General features: G+C 40.5%; 1 protein-coding gene across 6 annotated transcripts in view; it reads right to left on the bottom strand.

Moving 5' to 3' along the window:
* Positions 1-24,398, bottom strand: part of FAM13C (family with sequence similarity 13 member C) — a 116,611-nt gene that overhangs the window by 12,578 nt on the left and 79,635 nt on the right. For all 6 annotated transcript variants that reach the window (XM_046654177.1, XM_046654174.1, XM_046654175.1 and 3 more), the window contains 5 exons: positions 23,900-23,984; positions 9,513-9,723; positions 8,266-8,404; positions 3,300-3,381; positions 1,645-1,856 (listed from right to left, as the gene is read on the bottom strand). In XM_046654177.1, the coding sequence (XP_046510133.1) occupies positions 1,645-1,856; positions 3,300-3,381; positions 8,266-8,404; positions 9,513-9,723; positions 23,900-23,984 (729 nt within the window). The remainder of the gene's footprint in view (positions 1-1,644; positions 1,857-3,299; positions 3,382-8,265; positions 8,405-9,512; positions 9,724-23,899; positions 23,985-24,398) is intronic.

Below are 24,398 nucleotides of genomic sequence, written 5' to 3'. Positions count from 1 at the left end.
CAGTGATTCTCATGGCTTCTCTATCTTGTTTACTTTTTATATCCAGCATGTATCATAGTTTACAACACATAGTAGGCACTCAAATCTTGCAAATGAATGATTGCCCACCAGTCACCAGGCATCTCCTTTTATTGTCACAATAATTATATAAGTAGATATCTGGATTTTATAGATGAAGAAACTGAATCTCAGAGAATTAGTTCACTTGCCAAGTGTGCATGATTAGAAAGTGGCTCATTCAAGCACTCAGTCCTGCTCTATTATACCAATCTGTCACTGCCTTAGTCAACTGAGTAGAACATAGAATTAGGACTTGGTTGTTGACCAAGTTGCTTTTATAGATGTGGTCAAGATAACTATAAAATACAGGGAAGCCCATCAGAATAATCACAGATGTGCTTGAGTATTTACATATATACACAGAAGTTATCCACTGGCTTTCAGAGAAGTCTAGACTCTGTGTAGGAGGAGGGGATAAGTTGGCCAAGTGGATGAAAACCTTCTATTCACTTGTCACAACATATATTGGTTATTTTTAGTCTAAAATATTTCATAAAGATATAGGGGGCTAAGGGCCCATTTCTACTTGTAGATCACAAGTCCCAAGGTAAAGGACTAGTCCGGGAGCATAGAGGTGAGCCTTTTGGGCTTTGGCATCTGTTGGCACCTTAGGATTAAGACCAGATAATGTACAATAGAGCAGGTAAAGGCAGCATTCTCCTCAAGACGACTTCATTCCAAAGTTAGATATGCTAGTTTGTTCATTAATCTGTCCATTCACTTAGAAACATTTATTCAATGCCTACTATGTACAGACACTGCAGGATCACGAGCAATAAACAGCCCTTCTACTCAAGAAGCTTAAAGTGTAGTATGAGAGACAGAAAATGGCATACAACATAGTTAGAGCTGTGACAGAGTAGCTACAACTCTTATTCAAGAAATGAAAGGCAACCACACCACTCTTAGAGTTGAGACAGGAAAGACCACAAGGAAGGTTCCTTGGCATAAGGGAAATGTAAGCATAGATATGCAGGATAAGGAGGGATTAATCAGGTAAATACTAATTGCTTTCATCTTCTTCTTTGTTAATTATAATAAATCTTTTCTTTGAGCTCCAGGCTCATATATCCAAATGCCTAAAATTGACAACTCTATCTGGATGTCTCACAGAGATTTCAAAACTAAGATGCCTAAAGCTGAAGTCTTTAGACAGCTACCTCTGTATTCTTATTATTAAAAATACTAAACTACTTCCCTTACTATTTATATCTCTTCCCTGCTTTATTGTCTTTTAATAAAACATATGGTAAAATGGAACTGTAATCCTAGTCTTGGGCTCATTTGCCAACTTATCGAGAGAAACTGGGGGAGAAAGGGATACAATATACCCTAGTGTCTTTGCCATTTTCTTCCCATCAACAGGCAACACTATAACCTCCAGAATGGCAACATACCCTGTAATCATGTGGCAACACCCATAGGTCATGGCCAGTAACCCACTAGAAACTCATCTGACTGAAATTTCAGAGCGAGTCTCCTAAAGAGGTTTATGTGGTGCCAAAGTGCTCTGACAAATTGGTCAAAACCATGCTTACTGGCACTGTGTGGAGTTTTGGGGCCCTATGAAGATTGGTGAGGTACCTTAGAATCCTCTTGAGAGGGAAGCTGCTCTCTCTTCTGTTTCAGGCATGTCAATACAGCATCAGGAGTCTCCTCTCCAGAGGAGCTTGGCTCAGGGCCCATAGCTTCTGGCTTCCCATTCTCTCTGGGGACTGTGGGTTGCTCACAGGACAGGTTTCTAGGTGGGCCTTTAGAAGCACTCCCTTGTTCTTCTGACAGCTTCAGCTTCAGTTCTAAGAGAAAGGCCATGAGTTACCATAAGCAAGGAGGATTCACTGGTCCTAATAAGAGCAGAGAGCCTTTCAGGACTTCCCTCCTCTGATCCAAGTCAGCGGAAATGAACAGAGTTGATGATGCCTTTCCACGGGGCAAGGGCAGCCTTAATAACCAGGGCCAACAGCATAAGTTCCCAATCAGATGTGAGAACAGAGGGCTCTAGAGGCTGGGATCTCATAGAGGTGGAGGATCATGTGTGGGAGTAACTCAGTGCTTTAGATTTCAGAAGAGGAGTTCTGGAGGAAGGCCAGCGGTATCTGGCCCCAAAGTTTCCACCTGTAACCTACCATGGCATTGAGATTCCACACTCAAAGATGCATTTACTTGGGCTTTGAAAGGTTTGCAGTCATTAAGAGCCCTGGTGGAAATGCAAGTTACTTCTGGAAGGCATTACACATGCAGACATATGAGAAAATACAGGAGGAATGGGAAGGAAGAAATGGGAGTGCCAGCCCCAACTTGACAGATTTCACAATTTTGTCTACTGCCAGCTTTTAAAATCCAGGAATCACCAGTATTGCAATGTGGCTTTATGTAAACCTACATAATTAAAAATAAAAAAAACCACCTGGGACCTACCAGGGAATTACATTTCAGAATATGCTAGGGGACTGGTCATGTGAATGAGGTCATTTATATTGATTTCTCAATTACATAGCTCATTTTCTTTGTTTGATATTTGTTTTTTAGTTAGACTCTGGCATGGTGTTTAAACACTGCATATTTTATAAACCTGCTACCTCATTATAGCTTAATACCACTGAATTAATATTCCTTTCCAGTTCTCTATCCCCATCCTTCTAGAAATTTAGAAAAACTTCCATGTCTCTACCTATTGAAGTAAGAGTGTGGAGAGAAGAAGAAAATAAATTTCTATTAGTAAATAACCATAGTCCTTTAAAATGGATTTTAGAGTTAATTAATACTCCCACCACCTCCAGAAAGAACACTGGATTAGAAGGCAAGAGAACCAAGTTTTACACCTAGCTCGCCACCTCCCAGCTATGTAACCTTTCCTTCTCTCTGGACATAAATGTCCTCATCTGTGCAGTGAGGTATGTGGAGTAAATGACTGCTCAGGTCTCTTCGGTTTCTAACATCCAAGAATCCAATAACCCAGGGAAGTTATTACTCCACATGTTGAAATATTCCTGTTACTGAAGTTCATCACTCCACTTGGGAGTCTGAAGGTCCTCAGTCTCTTTATAAGGAGATTTATTAAATGGGGCCAAACAATGATGGGGACCCAGAACCATTTATTTCAAGATAAGACCTCCAATCTAGGTGAGAGACAAGGTTAAGAGGGCCCAGGTAGAAAAGAATCAAAAATACCCTGTAGCACATTATCCCTATTTTAACTGCTTCCTTTCCGGGAAAAGAGACCCTTGGCTGGCATTTACCTTTGAGCTGTTTACGACCTTTAGCCAAATCATTCATCCATTTCAGGACTTCAGGATTAGAAGTCTTGTCACCATGTGAAGGCTACCAAGGGAGAGAAAAGTGGGGGTGGAAGGGAGGGAGGGAGAGAAGAGAGAAAAGGAAAAACAAAATTTTTAAACAGCCAAGGCACACAAAAACAGTTCAGGAACAAAACATATTAAGCTGGGAGAGAAATTCAGGCAGGAAAACTCCAGGTGATGGGGTTGCTTCTGAGAAACAGAGCAAACATTCTTGAGCTCCTCCACACTTTCATCCTTGTCATGGGCATTGTTTCTTAACACGTCTCGTCACCCAGCATTTTTCATAGTCCTTACCATGCCAATGTCCACTACAGGTTAACCCTCAATCACCTTGTGGGCCAACCATGCCCCATACCTCGCTGCCAGGCCATTCTTTTAATCAATGTAGATGACTGCAGTGATGCAAACCAGAACTTACTCCCCAGTCTGTGCTCACATACATGGTTTAAGACCACAGCCTGCTTAGGGAATACTGACAAACTGAAAGATTGAGCTCCTATCAGTCATATCGTCCAAGCTGAAGAAAGGAGAGTCTAGGATCTCTAAAACCTAACGATAGTCTTAAAAGTCAGTATGTCAGGGGGATACCAAGATTTCTAATCCTCTCACTTTTTATAGACTCAATATCCTACTGGGATAACATTAAAATAAAACTTAATCATTTGTGTGTGACCTTGGGCAAATTATTTAGCCTCTCTGTGCCTCAGTTCATCTACCAAATGAGGATTATAATAGCATCTCCCTCATAAGGTTGCTGTGAGGGATAAATTATTTAATATATGTAAAATACTAAAAAACAGTTCCAGGCACATGCTAAACATCACAGATGTGTTATCTAGAATTACAAATATTATTGTTATTAACACTGGCAGTAGTGATAGTGGTAGCAGTGTTGCTAACAGATGTTCAAAGGAATCCTGAATATGTTTTTACCAACAAACATGCATGTAAGGGTATGTGTGTCCTACCAAGTCACTAATCACACTTGGATGTGGCAAAAAGAATACATTTTTTATTTTAGAAGGATATGACTCTGTTAATACAAATCATTCACCTTGATTTTGGGACTTCTTCTCAGAGCATAAAAGTGGATTTTCTACAGAAAAGAGAAACTAGGAGAGAAGGACAACCATACTTAGCCTCTACCACAATAAATCAGTAAGAAACTTTCTTAAAGAAGCCAAGGCCACTTTGGTAAATTAAATGCAGGCTCAAGAAGATTACTGGTTACTTTGAATTGAGGATATACAAGGAACTATATAGGAATGCTCAAGATGACATGATCATAAACATCATAATAACAGCCAGAAATGTGTGCATTGTTAGTGACCACATATAGGGGGTCTGCAATGTTTCTTTAAGGATCCACTAAATCCATGTAACAGCAGCAAGTTGTTGGTAAGAGAGAGGCATAGGGAGAGGAATGTGTTTCTCTCAAGTTCAAAGGAAAAAACAGTGCTTATGTGACAAGATCATCAAATGTGGGATTAGATACGTTAATTGTGAAAAACAAGGCATGGTTCTGTCATTTACCTCTAGAGTGATAAAAAACCATACATTTTAAAATCAAAATGAAAAGAAGATTGAAGGAAAATGACAGTGATTTTTTTTCCCAGAGGAGCTTAGACAAGATATCATGGTTTCCATGAGGGAAGTCCTTGTTTCAGGACCATGGACAGTGACACAGGGGCACATCTCCAAAACAGCTTACTTAGCCAGGTCCTACCCACGGTTGGCTAGAACGATGCACTGTGCTACTTCCCTGATATACAGTTTAGTACTTTGGCTTTAGGTAGCAGTCTGGTTATACAGACAGTCAATGTTTTACATTTGGCTTCTCAAAATCCTCCCAGTATTCTCCAATCTTATCTGAAAACATATCTTCTTATCTGGAACACATCTTTTTCACTGGATGTGCTCCACATAGTTAATGCCATCTTTTGAAATACTGCTAAAAACAAAAATAAAAACCTAAGACCCTAAGCCAATGATCATAAAAGAAATGAGCTTTCACTACTGCAAACAGAACTTGGGAGAAATTTAAGGCTGAATTTTCTGACGAAATATTTTAAAGCCTGAAATCATTTTACTGAAATGAATTGTTTACTTCCCTACTCTTAGGGGAGCTTTCAAAAGAGTTAAATCAAGCTTACAAGGATGGCAGCTCTCAAATCATGTGGAAAGTTTTCACGTACAAGCTGTGGATCTTCAAGCCTTCTAACTGCTGAACCGAAATATTCCAGCTTAACAGACCCCAAGGTCCATACACCCAGAAATTACACAGGGTCAATTTTGTTCAATGCAATTATAATGGGGCTCCCAAGTCACATAACTGAGGGTAGCACTGGACCAGATTTGTGGTCTGCCAAAACAGTTCATAAGACACTTTAGAAAGATTTCTGGATTAGGAATGAAACCCTAGATCAAGTCTTTGCTGTATGATCCTGGGGAAGTCACCTCCCTTCTCCTGGCCTCAGTTTCTTCAGTGGTCAAATAAGAAATAAGACTGGCTGATCCTTTCTAATTCTAACATTTTTTAATTCCACTGAAAGTGGACATCTGGCTGAAACAGGCTTTTTCAGGTCCATGAGTATAATGATAGTTAAATGTAAAATCAATTGTAAGGCGTAAACACAGTTTTGGATAAGAATGTGAAATGGTTACTTTCAACAGAGATGGAAAGATGGATGTTGTACCAGGGCATCAGACTAGCACCGAGGCCCCCTAGGAGCTCAGATTCAAAAATTAGCAGTGAGTGCTATTAATACCACAGTCAGGCTGCCAAGAAGGAAAGTCTTGCACACAGCAACCAATTAAAGCCCACTGACATGTCAAACTTCTAACTACAGCCCAATACCCTGACAGGAAGGGGAAGGGGAAGAAAGCCCTGTTTCCTGAGACGTGGAAGGTTCTGATTATACCAAAGACTTTTATACACACTGAAGCATGATGAGCATGAAGCCTTCTTGCTCTACTGCTCCCAAATCTATCCACCTGCATGACTGAGTGTTTCAGTGTGTGGGCATGTGTCTGCCCCGGCTCTAAAGCTTCTCTTGACAAAAGCAGGAGATGTCAGGAATTCTCTTCCAAAATAGGCAGCTGCTGAGTGACTGTTATAGTTGGAAGAAGTAATCCAGGGTCTGTAGCTGCAGGTAGAAAAATCCAATGGAGAATTAATGTGTACAATTTTCCTTCATTTTCTCATAAGGCAGAGGCTGCCATGGGATAGCCTGTTCAAATATCACTCAAACAGATTAAAAAGTTAGTAATATTTAGGAACACTTATTTTTTCTGTGCCAAACTCTGTAATTAGCATCATATACACACTCCCTCATTTAATACTCACAAACTTAAGAAGTCACTACCAATATTAACTCCACTTTACAGATGGATAAGCTGAGGCTCAGAGGTAAAGTAGAAAGTCCAAAGGCACAAAGTTCCAAAGTGGCTGTGCTGGGTTCAAATCCAGATCAGTCCGATTCAAGAACTGCCAGGTTAGAAGTATTAACAGGCCCTGGGAAGGGAGCCCCTGTGTGTTACCCCCCAGTCTCCAATGTGAGGGAATCTAACACTCCAGCAGCAAACAAGGATTATCAGCTTCTCTCATGATGTCTTCAGCTTTCAAAATGCAGACACTTATGAATGTTACTCCTATTCCTCTATTATAAAACCTACTCTTCTTTAATCTCCTACCCCAAGCCTGAGCTGATAGAACACAACTACCTTAGACAAGTTATAATTCTTTGCTGAGCCTCAGTTTCCTTATCTTTAAAATAAAGGCCTGTACTCGTAATGTGTAGAGCACCCTCCTGCTCAATGAAAGACAATAAGTAGCTGTGACTGCCTGACTTTGAGGAAGAGAAGAACCTTCAACACCCTACGGTTGTCTTGAAAACCAATCTGATTGTTTTTTCCATTTTGCAAAGCTAAAAATCACTCCTTAAAACACTACTTTTAGTGAATTTGAGGCCACTGGGGAAACACAGGACAGGAAGAACAGGGAAGCAGAATATTACCCGCACTCACCTCCCTCCCCAGAGCTTATCCCACAATCCCTGCCGATTGCCTCTCTACCAGGTGCTTAGTGAGCCTTTAAATATTTCAAGGTGTATGAGACATCATTTCCTATTTTCTTTTATTCTAATAACAAGCTGTTCTGGGCCCTCTGCCAATGACCCAATATCTTTGTGCAATTCTACATGAATATGATTTTTCTCTATGCCATGGTCACCATTAGAGAAAATAAATAAAACTAGCATTAGATGTCAGACACTTACCCACTTACCTCTGACACTATTGTTTCTTATGTAAGAAAGAAAAAGGATTATGATTGCAACACTGCAGCACCAGCACAAAGACTGGTGTCTCTCTGATGGGAAAGGATGGATCACAGTTTGTTCTTATGAATGGCCTAAACAGATGTCACTTGAGAAGTCCTCATCCATCGACCAGGAAGTACTTTAATGTCAAAGTAAACTCTCTCTCCCTCATCCTGTTCCACAATGAGAGATTCTGTCCTTTGGATTCTTAATATGTTCTTACCAAATGCAAATGCAAAAGGATTAAAGGAAAAAATAAGACCATAATTCAAAAGCTTTCCAAATTTCAGTCCTGGGAACACTAGTAACAGTAAGATTCCTCGGGGAAGGAAGGGGGGATCAATAATCAAATCAGTTTTGAAATAAGGGCTGTAAGCCATTACTAGTAAATATCTTAGCAGAGATCAATTGACAGCATGTGAGAACAAGACAGATCCAGGATGGGAACTCAATTTATGATAGGTCCTGGGTTGGCCAATGGAAACAGCGCTGTTACCTGGCACACAGGGGTACCCAAGAAGGAAGGACAGAAAAGCCCACACACCTCTAACACAATCTGCTTTTATTTCAAACCATAGGGTCCTTACCCTGTATTTCTTTTCTTGTTCAAATTTTTCTTCAAATTTCCGAATTTTCCGCTTGAGGCTCTGGATATGCTTGGTGAGTTGGATAATAGTCTGTGGCTCCTTGCCATCACCACAGCTGCACCGTGAAGAACTTCGGGGCCTGCAATGATTACAGGGAAGGAAAAAATCATCAAAAACAACAGCCTTCCAGTAAACACTGCTGCTGGTCCTGGATTATCAGAGAAGTCCAGAGGGCAGTTCATTATTTGATGAGTCTACTATGGTAGTATCTGCTCATTAATGGAGACCCCTGATCACAGAACTCCATTATGGACAAATGTCATCAGGGGCTTTAGTGTACAAATGTCAGAATATTAGTCCAGGAAATACATTTCATAAAGCTTGAAGGAGACCAATTTAAGACTAAAAGGAGAGCATTGTTGTGGTGCTATCCTCAGTAGGTTTCATGAGCCCCCCTACCAACATTTTCAAGGAAGATATAGATGAGTAGTTAACTTTTCTTGACATAAGAGAGCCTTTGTGAATCTGATGAAAGGAATAGACCCCCCTCCATAAAATATCTTCACCCTCTCACATGACACACCCTTTTCAATAGCAATAATTCACTCACTCTCTCAAGTCCATCAATAGGCAGTCCCAGGACCCAGGTTAGGATAAATCCATGAATAACAGCAGGGGTTACTAAGGAGAAACTAGGAGTTCCCTGCACATATTTTTAGTCAAAAGAAATTCATTTTAGTATACATCAAAATTATTTGTTGAGCTTTAAAAAAAAAAAACACACTTTTGGGGGGATGGTTGCTATTGTAAGCTACCATTTTTCCAGACTCTAAGAAGAAATTGAGGTAGACAACTCCCAAGCACTGCCACAGTCTATCCGTTGAGCCCACTGTTGGACATGGAAAGAATATGGAGCTTATCAAGAACGATAGTCCTGATATTTGCATGTACATACACTTACTTAGGACTCTGGTTCTTTCACCAAAAACATTCAAATATGTGAGCCCCAGGGTAGCCTGTATCTATGACCATTTCCTCCTGAGACAGGAAAGCCTGAAACAGCATCCCAACTAGAAAGTCCACTGATTTTTGCCCTTTCTTGTTCAGGCCTTCCAACTGTATTTGATAGGCATGTCTGCACTATTTCAGACACACATTTCACAGTAGTAATAAATGTAGTATTTGAAAAACTGTATGAAACATACAGTATTTGAAAAACTGATGATAACAAAACAAGGTTTTCTTACATCATAAACTGCTGAGTGCTGGGGGGAGAAGGGGCTGATTCAGGGTCTAAGTTGAATCTCTGACTTTGGCTGAAGATGGAGCATCGCGGTGACAGGAGCGGGTTGTCACCATCAGTGATGTGATAGAGCAGCCTGCTGGTCCCCACAGACTGGAGGTCTTCTGGTGTGCTGTCTGCTTCATTCTGCCCATCTTTGTGGACTGGCGCAGGATCTGAGGACACAAGATAAATCATCAAGACTCAGAAGTGACAGAGGGCTTGAGACTGTCATGTTCCTAAATAAAGATCATAAACATTCATTACAATGTCTTGCCTCTCTGTCATTTCTTCCTTCTGGGGATATGAAAGGCTTTCAAAATACTGTCATGTTTATTCTCACAGAACCTGGACAGAAAACATTACAAAGCCACTACCACCAAAAAAAGAAAAAAAAAGAAGGAAACAAATTATTTCAGTCTGAGTTATAGAGTCAGTGTAGCCCAAAAGTATAAAAAATCCTCTCTTTATTTCATTATTTGCATATGTTGGAGGGTGTATTACAAAATTTAGAGTGAAAAAAACACAATAAGTATGGAGCTGGAGCAAAAGATGATAGATTATGAGGAAGAAAAGGGATAACAGAATTGCCAGTGAAGGAAGAGAGAGGAGAAAACAAAAGAGGAAGAAAGGAGTCCCCAGATAGAAAATTATTCAGCAGTCATTAAAAATGATGGAGAACTCTGCTTATCAATATGGAATGACACTCCGAATACGCTAAATGAAAACCACGGATTTCATAACAAAACAGTAATGACTCCATTTTACATAAAAGCCTACATTTATGTGTACAAATAAATGCACTAAAAAATCAAAGAAACTGCATAGCAACTACAAGCATGGTAGAATTAAGAATGATTCTGTTTTTTCTCCAAAACTTTACATAGCATTTTATTTTGGACAAAAACTAAAAAGAAAACCTGCTCTAAACCTTCTCCCCAGCTAGGCAGCTCTGTGTCTAAACCCTCAAATGATCACTCCCCTTTTAAATGAGCTTATTAGCTCCCCACTCCAGGGTCAGTCCAGAAGGTGGGCACCCCTGTGCTATGGAGGTGAGGGCAGGGAAGTGAGGAACATTAGGACACTGAGGGAGGGTGGCCAGGACAAGTGTGTCTCTATCGTGGGGCTCTGTACAGAGTTATTCAAGAAGCAGCCAAAACAAATTCCTTCTCAATTTTGCCCAGCAAACAAGTCAGGACAAACCAAGGCTTCCTCTTACTCCTACTACCCCAAAGAAAGGGGAAAACAAATATTTTCTGGGTGAATAAGTGGAATCTGAAAATACTGACAATCCCTTTTTCCAAAATAAACATTTATCACAATTTGGTACCGGATGAACCTTAATCAGATTTAGAATGGCTTGTGTTCTCTAGAGCTTGAAATGCAATTTGCTTTGTGTAATATCAAACGTCTGATTAGGTCCTTGTGTGTTTTCAGTTGGCTTCTCCCCTGCTGGGCTGTAGACTGGGAGGGTGGATAATACCTCCTATTGTGCCTTTGAAGCTCATTGACAGCAGTCCTGTCAGTGGCTGAGGCTGGTCAGAAATGGACAAGGTGAGGGCTGGGGAAGAGTTGGAGCCAGTGGAAGGCCAGTGTCCAGGCCCACAGGTAAGGTGTGCTAGTATGACAGAAACAACTCATCACAGGTAACAGCCTTACTAAGAATAATTTACCCAGAAAACACTGCAGTTTGGCAGGAGTCCAAAGGAGTTAAAGAAATAACAGTTACTAACCAATAAATCATAGCACATACTAACAATGATCTTTAAAACCCACCTGGAGGTGTATGGGTTCCTCACCAAATCCTTTTCTTAAGCCATGAGACTCTAAGAAGAAATGCATTTTATTCACGTTACCTGTTTCTGGTCAGTATCTTTGGGTAATAATGGGAAGAAAAGAATCTTTAGCAAGCACCAGGGACCAGCATATTTTTGTTGAAGTGGGAAAGGCGTGAGGGCTTCAACCCTTCAGCCCAGCTGCAGCCTCAGGGTCAAAACTAACTTGAGTCTCCTGGTGCCAGTTTATAATCCCAAAACAGAAGTATCCAGGTTCCTAGCCATATGACTGTGAAGTGGAGGCGAGAAAGGAGCTCAGCTTCTGAAACCCGCAGAATCTTAAGATGTAACTTCATAGAATCACCAATCATTACGAACAGCTCTTTTTGCACAGCACTACAATAGTAAACCTCAGTTTACATGGCATCTGTTTTCTGTGGGCACTTGCATCATTTACCAGTGCTGCCTAATTAACATTCCAACTCCCCTTTCTCCCCAGTTCACCACTGAAGGAAGCAAAGAGCCAGAAAGATCCCAACGCGACCAGTTGAAAAGCAAGAGAGTCAAAAACTGGTAATTAGGTAGCACCTCAGCTTTTTGTCTAAACTCACCATTAGAGTTGAGAAGTGGCTTAATTAAATCAGCTGGCGCATTTATATGTGTGCATTTGTGTAGACAGAATTATTGAGCTCTTTACTCAGAAGAGGCCAGCATAGATTCAGAACTAGCCATCATTGCTGCCATCCTGGGAACAGAGCCCAGGCCACCGCTTACAGACCCTGCTCTCCAACAGGGAGAAGCTTATGGCAATATTAAACTCAGGTGGCTTCTGACAGTTCCCTGGAGGTACACTACTTCTTCTTCCAGAGGAAGGGGTAGCCTGCCAGGGCCCATAGTGTGACGCAGTATGGTTTAGAGGAAGGGGTCTGGGAGCCAGGAATCTTGGGGTGCTAGTACTTTCGTGTGCGTCTCCAGTGAGTTCCCCGACTTCTCTCAGTGTCTTTGACCCATCTCACAGGGCTGTGATAGCAAAGTAAAAAGAGATCTGCTATAGAGCACTGTGCATATAGTTAACAGGACTGTATTATACACTTAAAAAGTTGTTAAGAGTGTAGATCTCATGTTAAATGTTCTTACCACATTCAAAAAACACTGTTTTTCCTTCTTTGTATTTTCTAAAATTTCTGTAACGAATGTGTCTTAATTTTATAGGAATGAAAAAAACAATAAAATATAAAAATTTGAAAAAGAAAAAAGCACTCTGAAAAGGGAAGTGAGAAACAAGCCAAGGGGCAGCACAATAGAGAACAGAGACTGTGCGGCTGAATCCCAGGTCCGCCACCGCTAAGAGGTACTTCAGAAATAACGAACCTTTTTAAACCTTTTTTCATCTGTAAAATGGGGAGAATAATGGTGCCTGCCTCAAAAGACTAAGTGAGGATGAAATGAAACAAAACTGTATCTTCTAAAAAATTTTTGCCATATCCACATAAACCTATTTTTTTAACTCTCTCTCTATATGTAGTAAAAAAGGACATATTTTATACATATAAATTTACATATTTACTATGTATTTTAGATAGACAAATTTCAACTTACAGTTTTTAAAAATTTCAGCTTCATCCTAGACCATGATGGCCAAGAAATCATGAATTTGATGTGCTAGCTACATTTTTTTTTTACTAATACATATTAATATAAATTCCTATTAAAATTAACAATGTTCACCCATGCATCCTTTGTGTAGCATATTTGGTGAAACATTAAGATAAGGCATAGAAACTGCTAAATACAGTAACCATGAGAACCATCATTTTAATTACTATCATCAAAATAAGGTAGTTGAATGTTATCTTCTCTTATTGAACGCCAACTACACTAGGAGTCCCTATGGGGTTAATATGGGAAATGAGAACCAATATATTCTTCAACATATTGTCCCTCCTACTAGTTCTTATTTATAAATAAGAATAATAATCATATCCGATATTTATGGAGTGACTCACTATGTCCTCAAACTTGTAAGAGTTTTTGCATGTAGTTAATCTTCATAACAACCACGTAAGGCTGGTAGTTATATGATCTCCATTTTAAATTCAGCAGGGATGGTGGCATGAACTATGTTAACTCCACTCAGGAAGGGTTTGACCAGCGCCCAAGGGAGAATATTCCATATCTCTGACTCTGGCTGCCCACGCACTGAGCAGTAGGGAACACAGAGAAGAAAAAGAATTATCGTCAGTGTGTGAAGGCCAAGAGACCACTTCCGGTGCAACCTCAGGCAGAGGCAGTGGCTGTAGGACAGCTGTAAATGAGTCAGTCCAATTTAAAAATATATCTTTCTAAAGTGAATTTTTAAAGCAATTCAAAATTTAAATAAATCTCGATCTGCAACCACTGAGATGGACTGCTGAGATCTGAGTAATAAGTTAGCCATTGTCTTGTGGATTTGTTAATTTGCACTCTAAGGTTTGCCCATCATGGTGAGCTCATAGGTAGCATTCAGGTACATTCCAAATGCCAAAACGTCAGCCTTTGTTGGTTTTAAAAGTTAAATCAGCCAAAAACATGTCCATGATTTCAATGAGCTTCAAGCATCAGAGTTCTCGGCCAGCTTCACAAAAGCGGGCCACCAAAACGAAAACAAAAAACAACCCATAAACATCTAATGGATACACAATGGGTTCCTTGCATATCCGTTCGGCTTTAAGTATGTTGAACTTGAGCACCTGAAGGCACTAAGGCATTAGCTATGGGATCACAAGGGAGTGAACATGGTAAGCTTGAAGTTATCCTAATAACTAAGCCTGAGAAACAGATGAGCTTGCTTGCTCAGAGACTGCTGAGAAGGGAGAAGCAGTATCTCCAAGGTTAGGATGGGCAGAGTAGGAATGAGAACAGATGAAGAGGGATTCCAGGTTGGGAAGGCGGACCAAGTTACCAAGTGGGGTGAGGTTGCACTCCAGGCAGGCTTCTGTATGGCATCTTCTATGGACCGCCACCAAAAACACCAGGGAGCTTCAGGGGTGGGAAATTTGCACCGTAAAATCAGGGCTCGGCTTTATGACAGGCACCCTGCAGATCCCAAGAGGTAGTTTCCCATCATGGACAAAATCATGAGCTATAGGTCCAGAAACACCTGAATTCAAGTCCCACTTTTGTCATGTGTGACTTGGGACATATTATTCAATTTTTTAAAATCTCAGTTTTCCCATCTGTTTAATAGGAATCCATTCATTCCACAAATGTTTAGCGACCATCTACTGCATGTCAAGCCCTGTTTCAGGTGAGAATGACAACAGTATCTACCTCATAAATTCTTGGGAGAATTAAAAAAAGATGAGGAATCTCGAGTTCTTAGGACGGTGCATGGGAGAGGAGGCATAATAATCCATCAATAAATGTTAGTTGTTGTTTTCTATTGATGGTGGCGTCTTTTACCTAGTTAGGGAAATTTGGAGGGAAGCCAGCTGGGGGAGGGGAAGATGAGTTCAGTTCTGGATGCGTTAAGAGGCACTTTCAGTCCCCAGGTGGAGGTGCCCAGTAGCCCTGGACATGCGCAGGTATGGAGCTCAGGAGACAGAGACTATCTGGGCTTGACCTTAGCATGCACATCCCCAAGCTCCCCTTCCGTAATGGGGGCAGTGCCGTGAGCCTCATTTTCATTTTGAAGGAGCCAATGTACTGATTTCAATGAAAATGAACGGCCAATAGTTTAGAGCCCTGGGTTAGCTGAGCAATGAGAAACTCCAAAATCCTTCCTGAAAACCAGACAACGACATGGATCAAGAAATCTCAGCTCAGATCTAAACTTATTCCTTGCCTCTGCATTTTTGGTTACAATCTTCTCATTAAATTTCCATTGGTAAATACAGGTCCAGGTTTTAGGTTTTTGAGCAGTTCTTAAAATAAATGTAACCCCATCACTCCTATTCCCTAGGGAATTATAGGACAATTTTGGAATTTTTTTTCTTGGGTCGCTACTATTATACCTAACATATTCAACACTGTTTATCAAGTAAGCATACATTTAAATGGCAGAAATACATAAATACATAAATCTTCAGGGTATATTGTCACTGATCATTTTAAAAGTTAAATAATAATTTATACACACTTTCAGAAAAGACTTTTAAAGTTCAGTTTTAGTATTTTCACTGTCTCAATAGTAAGGAGTAAATGACTTCCAGTTTAAATAAGGTAAAATCAACAAAGGCCCAACAACAACAACAACAAATCACACTGTCATTTGGCTAACGCGTTCTTTACAATATCATTTTGGGAGCTGTAAACAGTTTGAACTCACCTAAATTTTCAGTATTATAATGATATTCAATAAACATTAGTGTCTAGATGAAATTCAATAAATATCATAAATATGCCTTAATTTCACACCATAACTAGCTTAGCAAAAGAAAGTCCCAAAGGAAAAGAAAGGAGGCAGTAAAGACGACTAGATTGAATGGAGACAGAGGAAGACAAAGTGGCAAGGTACTGGGTGAGAAAGAGAAGCAGCCAGAAAGCTGTGGGAGAAGAAAAAGAAGAAAAACAAAAAGACGTCAGGGTGGTGGGCGTGGGTGAAAGGGCAGGCGAGGCAGAGTGACAAAGGTGAGTTTGCTCAGAGGAAATGTGCAACGAAAGCAAACTTCTAGCCCATGGAAGACTGGGGTCTTCAGACATTAGTGACTTCTACTCTAAATCAGAACTGAACTGTGGGCTCCGGTAACATGACCCACGCTGAGGACAGGTGTCAGCTCTCCAGACCTTTGTTGTATTAGGAAGGGGAAGAAATCCATTCGTTGCATTGTTTTGTAGCAAAATACCTCATGTAGGGAGAATTCATGCTTTTGGAGGCACTTTCTACACAGCACCAAACCAAATGCCCAATTTGGGGAGGAAAGAAGAAACAATCTTCTAGACAAATCTACCAGCTTACCAGATGAATCTTTTCACTTTTCTTTTGATTATTCAAGACTTATTCCTTTGCCTATATGCACACTGTCAAAGAATAGTTGAGAAATAACCAAGGGAAATGAACAATGAAAAATAATCTTTGAAACCACGTTTTTGCTTCTCTGTGTCACAAAAGTGGAGCCAAATGCTCAGATTACAGAGTTCTGCCTGAGCCATGGGGTGGGGGATCATCCATGATAGTATCCAAGATTCAGAAGCACCCTCTTGGGATAAAGAGGAAGCTGGGGGCTGTGACATTGATCATTGTCAGCCTAACTGACTCCCCAGGTCTTCTAGTTTATTCCTGCACAATTGATCATCTCAGTAGTACAGCTGATAAAAATCTGCGATTAAGATAACAAGAGCCATTTTCAGAAGAGTTTTCATTTACGAGTAGATGAGCTTTCTGAAGCAGAAGGAAAACAATATACAAAGCAAACAGGAAGACTACTGAAGGAAATTCCAACCTTCAATGGGGGTTCTCTTTACTATGCTCATCCAACGTCAGTTAGGAAACATTAGTCAAAGAAGTTGGACCCACACCTCCACAGAGAGCCAGAGAAAAGTATGATTCTCAGGGAACTGGAAGAGAAAGAGGTTGCCCACCCCGGGCCTGGGGGGTGTCCTAGAGCAGTGTCAGACACCAAGCATCTAGGCATGCTGGTCACTTCCAGACTGTGCTCTTCATAATCATGGAAGAACGAATAAGCAGAAAGAAAGGTTTTTAAATGACTGTCTTATATAGGAAAATATGTGCAGGCGAAAAGGAGTATATGAGAACTGTCTGCTCAATTTTCCACAAACCTAAAACTGTTCTTGAAAATAAGGTCTATTAACTAAAGAAAATATCATGACTATAAGCCTACTGGTTAAAAGCTGGGGCTCTGGAGTCAGAGCCCCAGGCTTAGTCTGAGATGCCACTTGCTCGCAGTTGTTACGTCCTTGGCCAGGCAAGCCTCATTTATAAAAAGTTGTAGCGAGAATAAATGAGACAAAGCATGTTACCACAGTCCTTGGCCAGACTGAAAAACAGACTTAAAAAAATTTTAATAATCACCTGGCAGTTTAGGCCACAGGACTTATTTTTTCCTTCCCTATAAAGCAATTATAGAAACAGCCTTGGAGAATTATACTATCATCTATGAATTTTGAAGTCATTTTTAAAAATACTTTATTTGGAAAGCAAGGGGTTAACGTGAAGCTCCCTCTTTCAGAGACTATGAAAATAGTTAAAAAAGCATCAGAGAAAAATTATTAACGGTAAAGATCTTTTCCAGCCAAGTTATGTCACAGGTTTAGCACAGGATAGATTTTATGGTAACAAATGTAGTTTCAACTTCAATAGGAGGTAATTATTCAAGCATCAGCTCTACAGATTATTGCCGTTGTAAGTACCTCTGGCTTAAGGGAACTAGTGTGCTGTCAATAATATGCAAGACTGTAGAGTGGACATAGGGAATGAACAGCAGTAAACGATACTTTCACACTTTGAAAGTAGTTAGAAACTATAATAGATATTTAAAGACAAATGTAAGCAATATTAGCTGGAGGAAAGGCAACATAAGCTCTGAATATGGCAAGTATGCCCAGCTTTTGAAATAACGATAGGTGACATTGATTGAGCATTTACCACAGGGGATGGTGCTAACAGCCTCATATGTATTATGCCACATCATTCTCACAAAAGTCCTAAGAAGTAGATACTAGCCTTTTTCCCATCTTAAAGAAAAGGAAACTGAGGCATGGAGAGATCAGGTATCTGTCCAAGATCATCCAACTAGCACATCTTATTCTGAACAAGGCAGAGCCAACGAAAATAATTTATTTGGGCTTTCAGGAAGTCTATGGGATGGTCTTCATACCAAAAGTTCTTTAAAAACAAAACCAAACAATGATTGGGCTAAATGTTCTGCAATGGATACAAAATCCACTTAACAACATGTAGCAAAGAACAGAGTTGAATTAGTATCTTTACAACAGACATACACGTCATTACTAATCCTCGCAAACGGATCCTGGATTAATCTTGTTTTACATTTCAGAAATGAATAGAAGAGGAAGTAGAGTGTTGAATTGGAGTTTACAGATGATATTTTTCAGAAAGCAAAACGCTAAGCAACCACAGAAGTTCACAAACCATGAGGAAGCTGAACAGCAGCAGACGACCTTCACTGTGGGCCAGCAGGCAAGGCAGCTGAAGAAAACGAACGCATCTACTCTTAAATAACAAGCACTAAAGCATTAGTTTGACAGGGAATGGGAATTTTGGAGGTTTTATGGAACACTCTGATATGACAAAAAGGCCAAGAAAATAGCATGCATCTCTAGGAAGAGTTTGGGAAACAATCCAACAAGCATACTTATTTTGTAATTATTTTATAAAGCACCCCATGCCCATTTTTTAAGTTGTTAATTTATTTTTATTGAGATCATTGTAGTTTCACTTATAGTTGTAAGAAATAAAAGAAGGATCCCATGTATACTTTGTCTAATTGCCCCCAATGGTATCATTTTGCAAAAGTATAGTGCCTGTGTCCATATTTACAAAGAAAATTCTACTATTTCACTCCATCTGGAATACACTATGCAGGTGAGGTAAATACCCATCAAGAAAGGTACAGGGGCCTAGAGATGGTTTAGATCAAAGGAGCTGAACTGTAGGAACAGAGGGGCTGCAACAGGTCAATCAACTACAAATCTAGGTCTCTTCTGACAAAACAAACTCATGGATAAAAAATATGATTTTCGGGGGCCGGTTCCGTGGCCGAGTGGTTAAGTTCGCGCGCTCCACTGCGGCGGCCCAGGGTTCGGATCCTGGGCGCGGACATGGCACCGCTCGTCAGGCCACGTTGAGGCAGTGTCCCACATCCCACAACTAGAAAGACCTGAAACTAAGATATACAACTGTGTACAGGGGGGGTTTGGGGAGATAAAGCAGAAAAAAAAAAAAAGATTGGCAACAGTTGTTAGCCCAGGTGCCAATCTTTAAAAAAAAATTTTTTTTAATGATTTTCAAAACAAATTAGTTATGTAGAGTGTATATAGGCTATCCATGGGCTTACTTTCGAATTTTAGAATATTCGAACTATGTGGACTTAACATTTAGACAGGATGGCAAATAACAGAGTGCGAAGCACTTAGACTATGGAGTCTGAACGCCTCCACTCCTCCCCCCAACTCTGTAGCTGTGGGACCTCCAGCAAGTTTCATTAACTCTCCAAGTTTATTTCCTCATCTTTCATCTGGGAATAATAATGGCACCTACCTCAGGGTTGTTGTGAAGATAAAATGAGAAAACCTATGTAACAACGCCTGCGCAAATGAAGAGGTCACTAACTAATGTTGATGATATTCATTTAAAGATCTTTAAAGCAGGGTTTCTAAAACCCTGGCACAATTGACATTTCGGACCAGATAACAATCATGTAACAATTTGTTGGGGCAGTGTGTGCATGTGTATGTGTGTTTGGGGGGGTGAAGGGGGTCTTGTGCATTGTAGGATGTCCAGCAGCAGCCCTGGCCTCTACTCACTAGATGCCAGTAGCACTCACCCTCTAGCTGTAACACCAAAAATGTTTCCAGATCCTGCTAAGTGCCCTTAAAGAGACAAAAAAATTAACTCTGGTTGAAAACCACTGCTTTAAAAGGACTGATTTAAGACATTTTAATTTTGCACTTTAGGGTGGGGAGCCCAGACACCTGTATGTTTAATAAGCACTCCCAAGTAACTGGGAACTTCTGGTCAGGTGGACAGTGTCTTGACATATGAGAGGGAAGGTCAGGTTCTCATACAATACATTAGTGTTTTCTAATAATCAACATCAGCAACTAGACTCTTACCCAAACGGAAAGTTCAATTTGAAAATCAAGATTTTAGGATAAAAGAATTAATTAGGTAGTGCTTTGGAACTATTATTTTTAGTAAGAAGTCTTCAGTTATCTCTGGCGACAGTTTTTGCTAAAACTCTATACCATCAATCACCTGTGGTCAGATAGGATAGGGGTTACTATGCTTAGTCATGTGGAACATCAAATAGTCCTTGTGCACACTGTGAAATGACAAGCAGTTGAAACGACAATCATCATTCCATTTTCCTTTCACCATCACCAGAAAAGATGTTTACGAATGCCACAGAGGAAACATTCACTTCAGCTTTAAGAGGCTACTGATTCAGTTAGAGAGATTTTGAGCCTAAGTACGTCTCACGTTATGTGGTTTGCCTACAGGTAGGGTGACCAGCCATCCTGGATTGTCTGGGACTGAGCATTTCCCAGCATGTGGGACTTTTAGTGTTCAAACTGGGACAGTCAGTTACCCCATGTACAGTCCCAAAGCCGCCTTGTAGCTGGTTCCCTCTCCATCACTTTTCTCTAAGGGCCTCGACATCCCCCAGATCTGTCCATGTCCCCATCCCACTCATCTCTAGCCTGCAGACTTGGGTGCTTGAGCACCTTTCTCCTGAAGTAAATGGACTGAGTGGACGGGTCACAGACTTTGAGTTATAAGTCCATGTGGTCTGTGAGCCTCTTCCCTTTGATGAAATTGCGGTGAAGCAGAGTCAAGGAGAACCTGATGTTTTCTCTCCTAATTCAAGACCCTGACCACTGAAATAATGGCTCCTGTACTTAGAAGTGTTTATGAAATACAAAGATTCCAGGACTTCCACCCCAGACTGACTAGAGATGAGGACTCAGAATCCTCATGTTTGAAAAGCTTCCTGGTAATTATAATGTGCAAGAAGGTTCAGGAACACTATCCAAAACACAGTGCCCCTCCAGGGGTGCCATGAAATATGTTCTTGCTGCAAGTGCAGTATATAACTGGATTTTTAGAATAAGGGAGCATTTCAGGTATTTCACTAGATGGGACTGATCTTTGAAACCCATAAACTCAAGTTAAAACGTAGTGTTTTGATCTCAAGAAAGAGAGACTATAACACTTTGCTTAGACCGTCATTGCAGATGCCCACTGCAAAGTTAAACAACTGAAGCCATGCCCTAATCAAGTCTAAAGTTTGAAACCTATTTAAATAACACCAATTTATATTTATGAATGTTTGCTTTTAATGGGTAACTGGTAGCATATCATATCCAGATATTCCTGTAAAAATCACTTGTTGGATTTTGTTTTTGTTATACCAATTATTGACATCAACAATTACTAACTGAATATTTATATACATGTAAGGCCCAGGGCTAGATGCTAGACTTCAAAAAAGAGGAAAAATTTTTAAGTTGCAGTAATCTTCTATAGACTTATGACCATCTGTGCTCATCTTATGCAATCACACTCTCATCAGGAATTTACACACAAAAAACTACAGTTTCAAGGTGTTCAAAGATCATTCTACAATTCCATTCAGAGGCCCTGTGTTAAGAACTGCTGATTTTATATGAGCATAAATTTCTTCCTTCTAAGTGACACATGGATTAGAAAATGTATGGCCTTCCTATAAGAGTGTATCTTGGAAGCCAATCAAACCAAACCACCCCATAACTTAAATTGTGAAGGCCTCTTCCAAATGCTTGTCACTTTAGCAATATCCCTGCCAAATGAAGACTCCTGAGGTCCCTGAAACCATCTAGTGGGTAGATTCTAGATTGTGCCAATGGGTTTTATTGGAAAATTAGAAAGAAATATGTGTCAAATAAAGCATTACAAGGTCCAATATAGGGGCTGGGACTTCTTCACTTTCCCCATAATAACTCTTATGCAGTCATTTTAGCTAAATGAGGCTCCTTATTCATAAGCTCTGCAAAGGCAAAAAACATCAGGATGGTTTTACCTTTGCAAACTTGAAAGAGCTGTTCTTGCCTAATACATACACACGTGTACCCACAGAGTGAAAACCTCTCTTTTTCGTAAACTGTCTGACAGACTCTGGAACATCTCAGATTCACTTACATTTTGGAAAATCCAGCGTCTAACCCACAAGTGTCCTTTGCCCATTTCTGCCATTTCACACTGAACATGGAATGTATTGATGGTTCCTTTGTGGGGGCAATCCATACATAAACAAGGTATTTCTATTTTACAAGGAGTGTTAATAAGCTTGTTCAAAATCCTGTCCGTCTAGAATGAGAAACTATGAAACTATTATTGACCTTTGGAGAAAATAAGACACACACACACACACACACACACACATAAAAGTCATGATTTAAAGAAAAAAAGAAAAATATATATCCATATTCAACATGCAACAAATATTTTATTGAATACTCTTTGCCAGATACTTGCAAAGCTATGCAAAACATCGATAACTCAAATCAATTTGTAATTTGGCTTGAGGATTTTTATGTTTGTTTGCACGGGGTAGGACATAGAGTTGGTGGAAGAAGAAGGGCATTGTCTAATAATCTGACTTAAGCCCCTAATTGGCTTGACATTGGCTCCTGCCCAATTTCATATGCATCTCATTCAAACATAATGGCCAACAGAGAAGGGGAGCTCGCCAGGCAACAAGGACAGCCAACTGGACACCTGCATCCATGGAGAAATAATTTACCACTTACCAGCAGGGTCACACTAGGCCTCAGTGTCCTTACTATGAATAGTATTATTTCAGAGGTTGGTTGAAGGATTTAATATAATACATATAAAGTGCTTAGAATAGTGCCTGGATCATAGAAAGTCTTCAACAATAATAGTAGCTACTATTAGTAGCTGTTATTAGCCACTATTATTAATATATAGTCAAACACTGGAGATGACTGTCTTACTTGCTTAGATCACGTGGGTCTGTTTTAAACACTAATGTTTTAAATGTACTACTGCTAATGGTACTGAAATAGATTACCTTTGTAAATCCTTTCCTTCAATGCCTAGAGATAAAGGACATCTCATAAAGCAAGCTCACCTAAGCCTATTTCTGCCATCCACCCAGAAACCAGTCTGCAAACCTCTGACCCATCTGTGTTAGAAAAGATAAGCTGTGCTCTCATTTCTACTCACGGAAATTAGTGTTTCTTTTCTATCTAAGTCTTCCTGAGAGTATTAGTTTGCCTTCTGCTTGCTAGCCAATCTACCATCCCCAGGATTAAAACTAGAGAGACTAACAGACTAATGAGACCCAATTTTGAGACTTTAACACAGAAATTAATGCTAAAAAAAATGAAATATAGGATCAGAATGAGCTACACCAATCACCTCCACTTCCCCTGTGCTGATGGATCATCTTACAAGCAGTTAAGAGAAGAAAGGAAGTAGCAATGTTGAACTCCCCCATCCCTCAATCCCTCAAAACCATCATAAGTTTCCAAACAACACAGCTTACTTAGGTCCAGTGATATAAAATACGCACATCACTTGTTTGTCATAGGAGACCAAATAGGAAAATGAAGACTAGGAGTTGCAATGGGTGGTTTTCCCCTGACACCCGTTTATGTCAGTCTGACTCTTGGCCCCCAGCTAGAGAGAAGGCTCTATGTTACAGCACACCTTAATTCCTCCTGCTCCCTCTCAGCTCCCTCTCAGCTCCCCCGTGTAACTCAAGCACCTCTTCAGCTTTCAGGTTGCACCAGGCACCATTTCCCACATGGGGCTAGGTTTAGGAAGAAGCAGCAATAGGCTGAACTATCTTGAGAGTACGAACGAGGACCTCCCCCAGCCCCAGCCTCTTACCTGGAGCATCTGCCCCTTCAGCAGGCACACTTTGGGTGGACGCAGGGGCTGGGTCCTTGACTCCATGCACCTGAGCAGCTTCTTCCTGGTTTGTCAAAAATGCAGAGCACAGATCAGTTTCGAGGGCTTGGAGCTTTAGCAAGGAATTCTGCCAGCAAAAGCAGAACATCAGGCTAGCTAAGTAGATGCCTAACACACAACGGTGGGTCCGCAGCTCTCAAAAGCACCTTTCTCCAGCGCCTGGCAGGAAGAGGGTCGCGGCCACAGCTGCTTCAGGCAGAGCTGGTTGTGCCAGAATCAGACACACATTACTCCACATGCAGCCTCAGTTTCTGCTTCATTTAAATCCTAACGTATATGGATTATCGGTGACACATGGGACTGGTGATTTTGTCAGCAAGAGACGCTGCACCAGGAGAACCAATCTGAGAAGGTATCTACTTCCCGGGTGCTTGAGGCTTTACGCTTTGCGAGGGTTTCATTCATTGTGCTGACATCA

Source organism: Equus quagga, chromosome 2 (genome assembly GCF_021613505.1).
Source record: "Equus quagga isolate Etosha38 chromosome 2, UCLA_HA_Equagga_1.0, whole genome shotgun sequence".
Lineage (NCBI taxonomy): Eukaryota > Metazoa > Chordata > Mammalia > Perissodactyla > Equidae > Equus > Equus quagga.
Note: the sequence above shows the minus strand (reverse complement) of the source record. Positions and strands in the feature narration are given on the sequence as shown.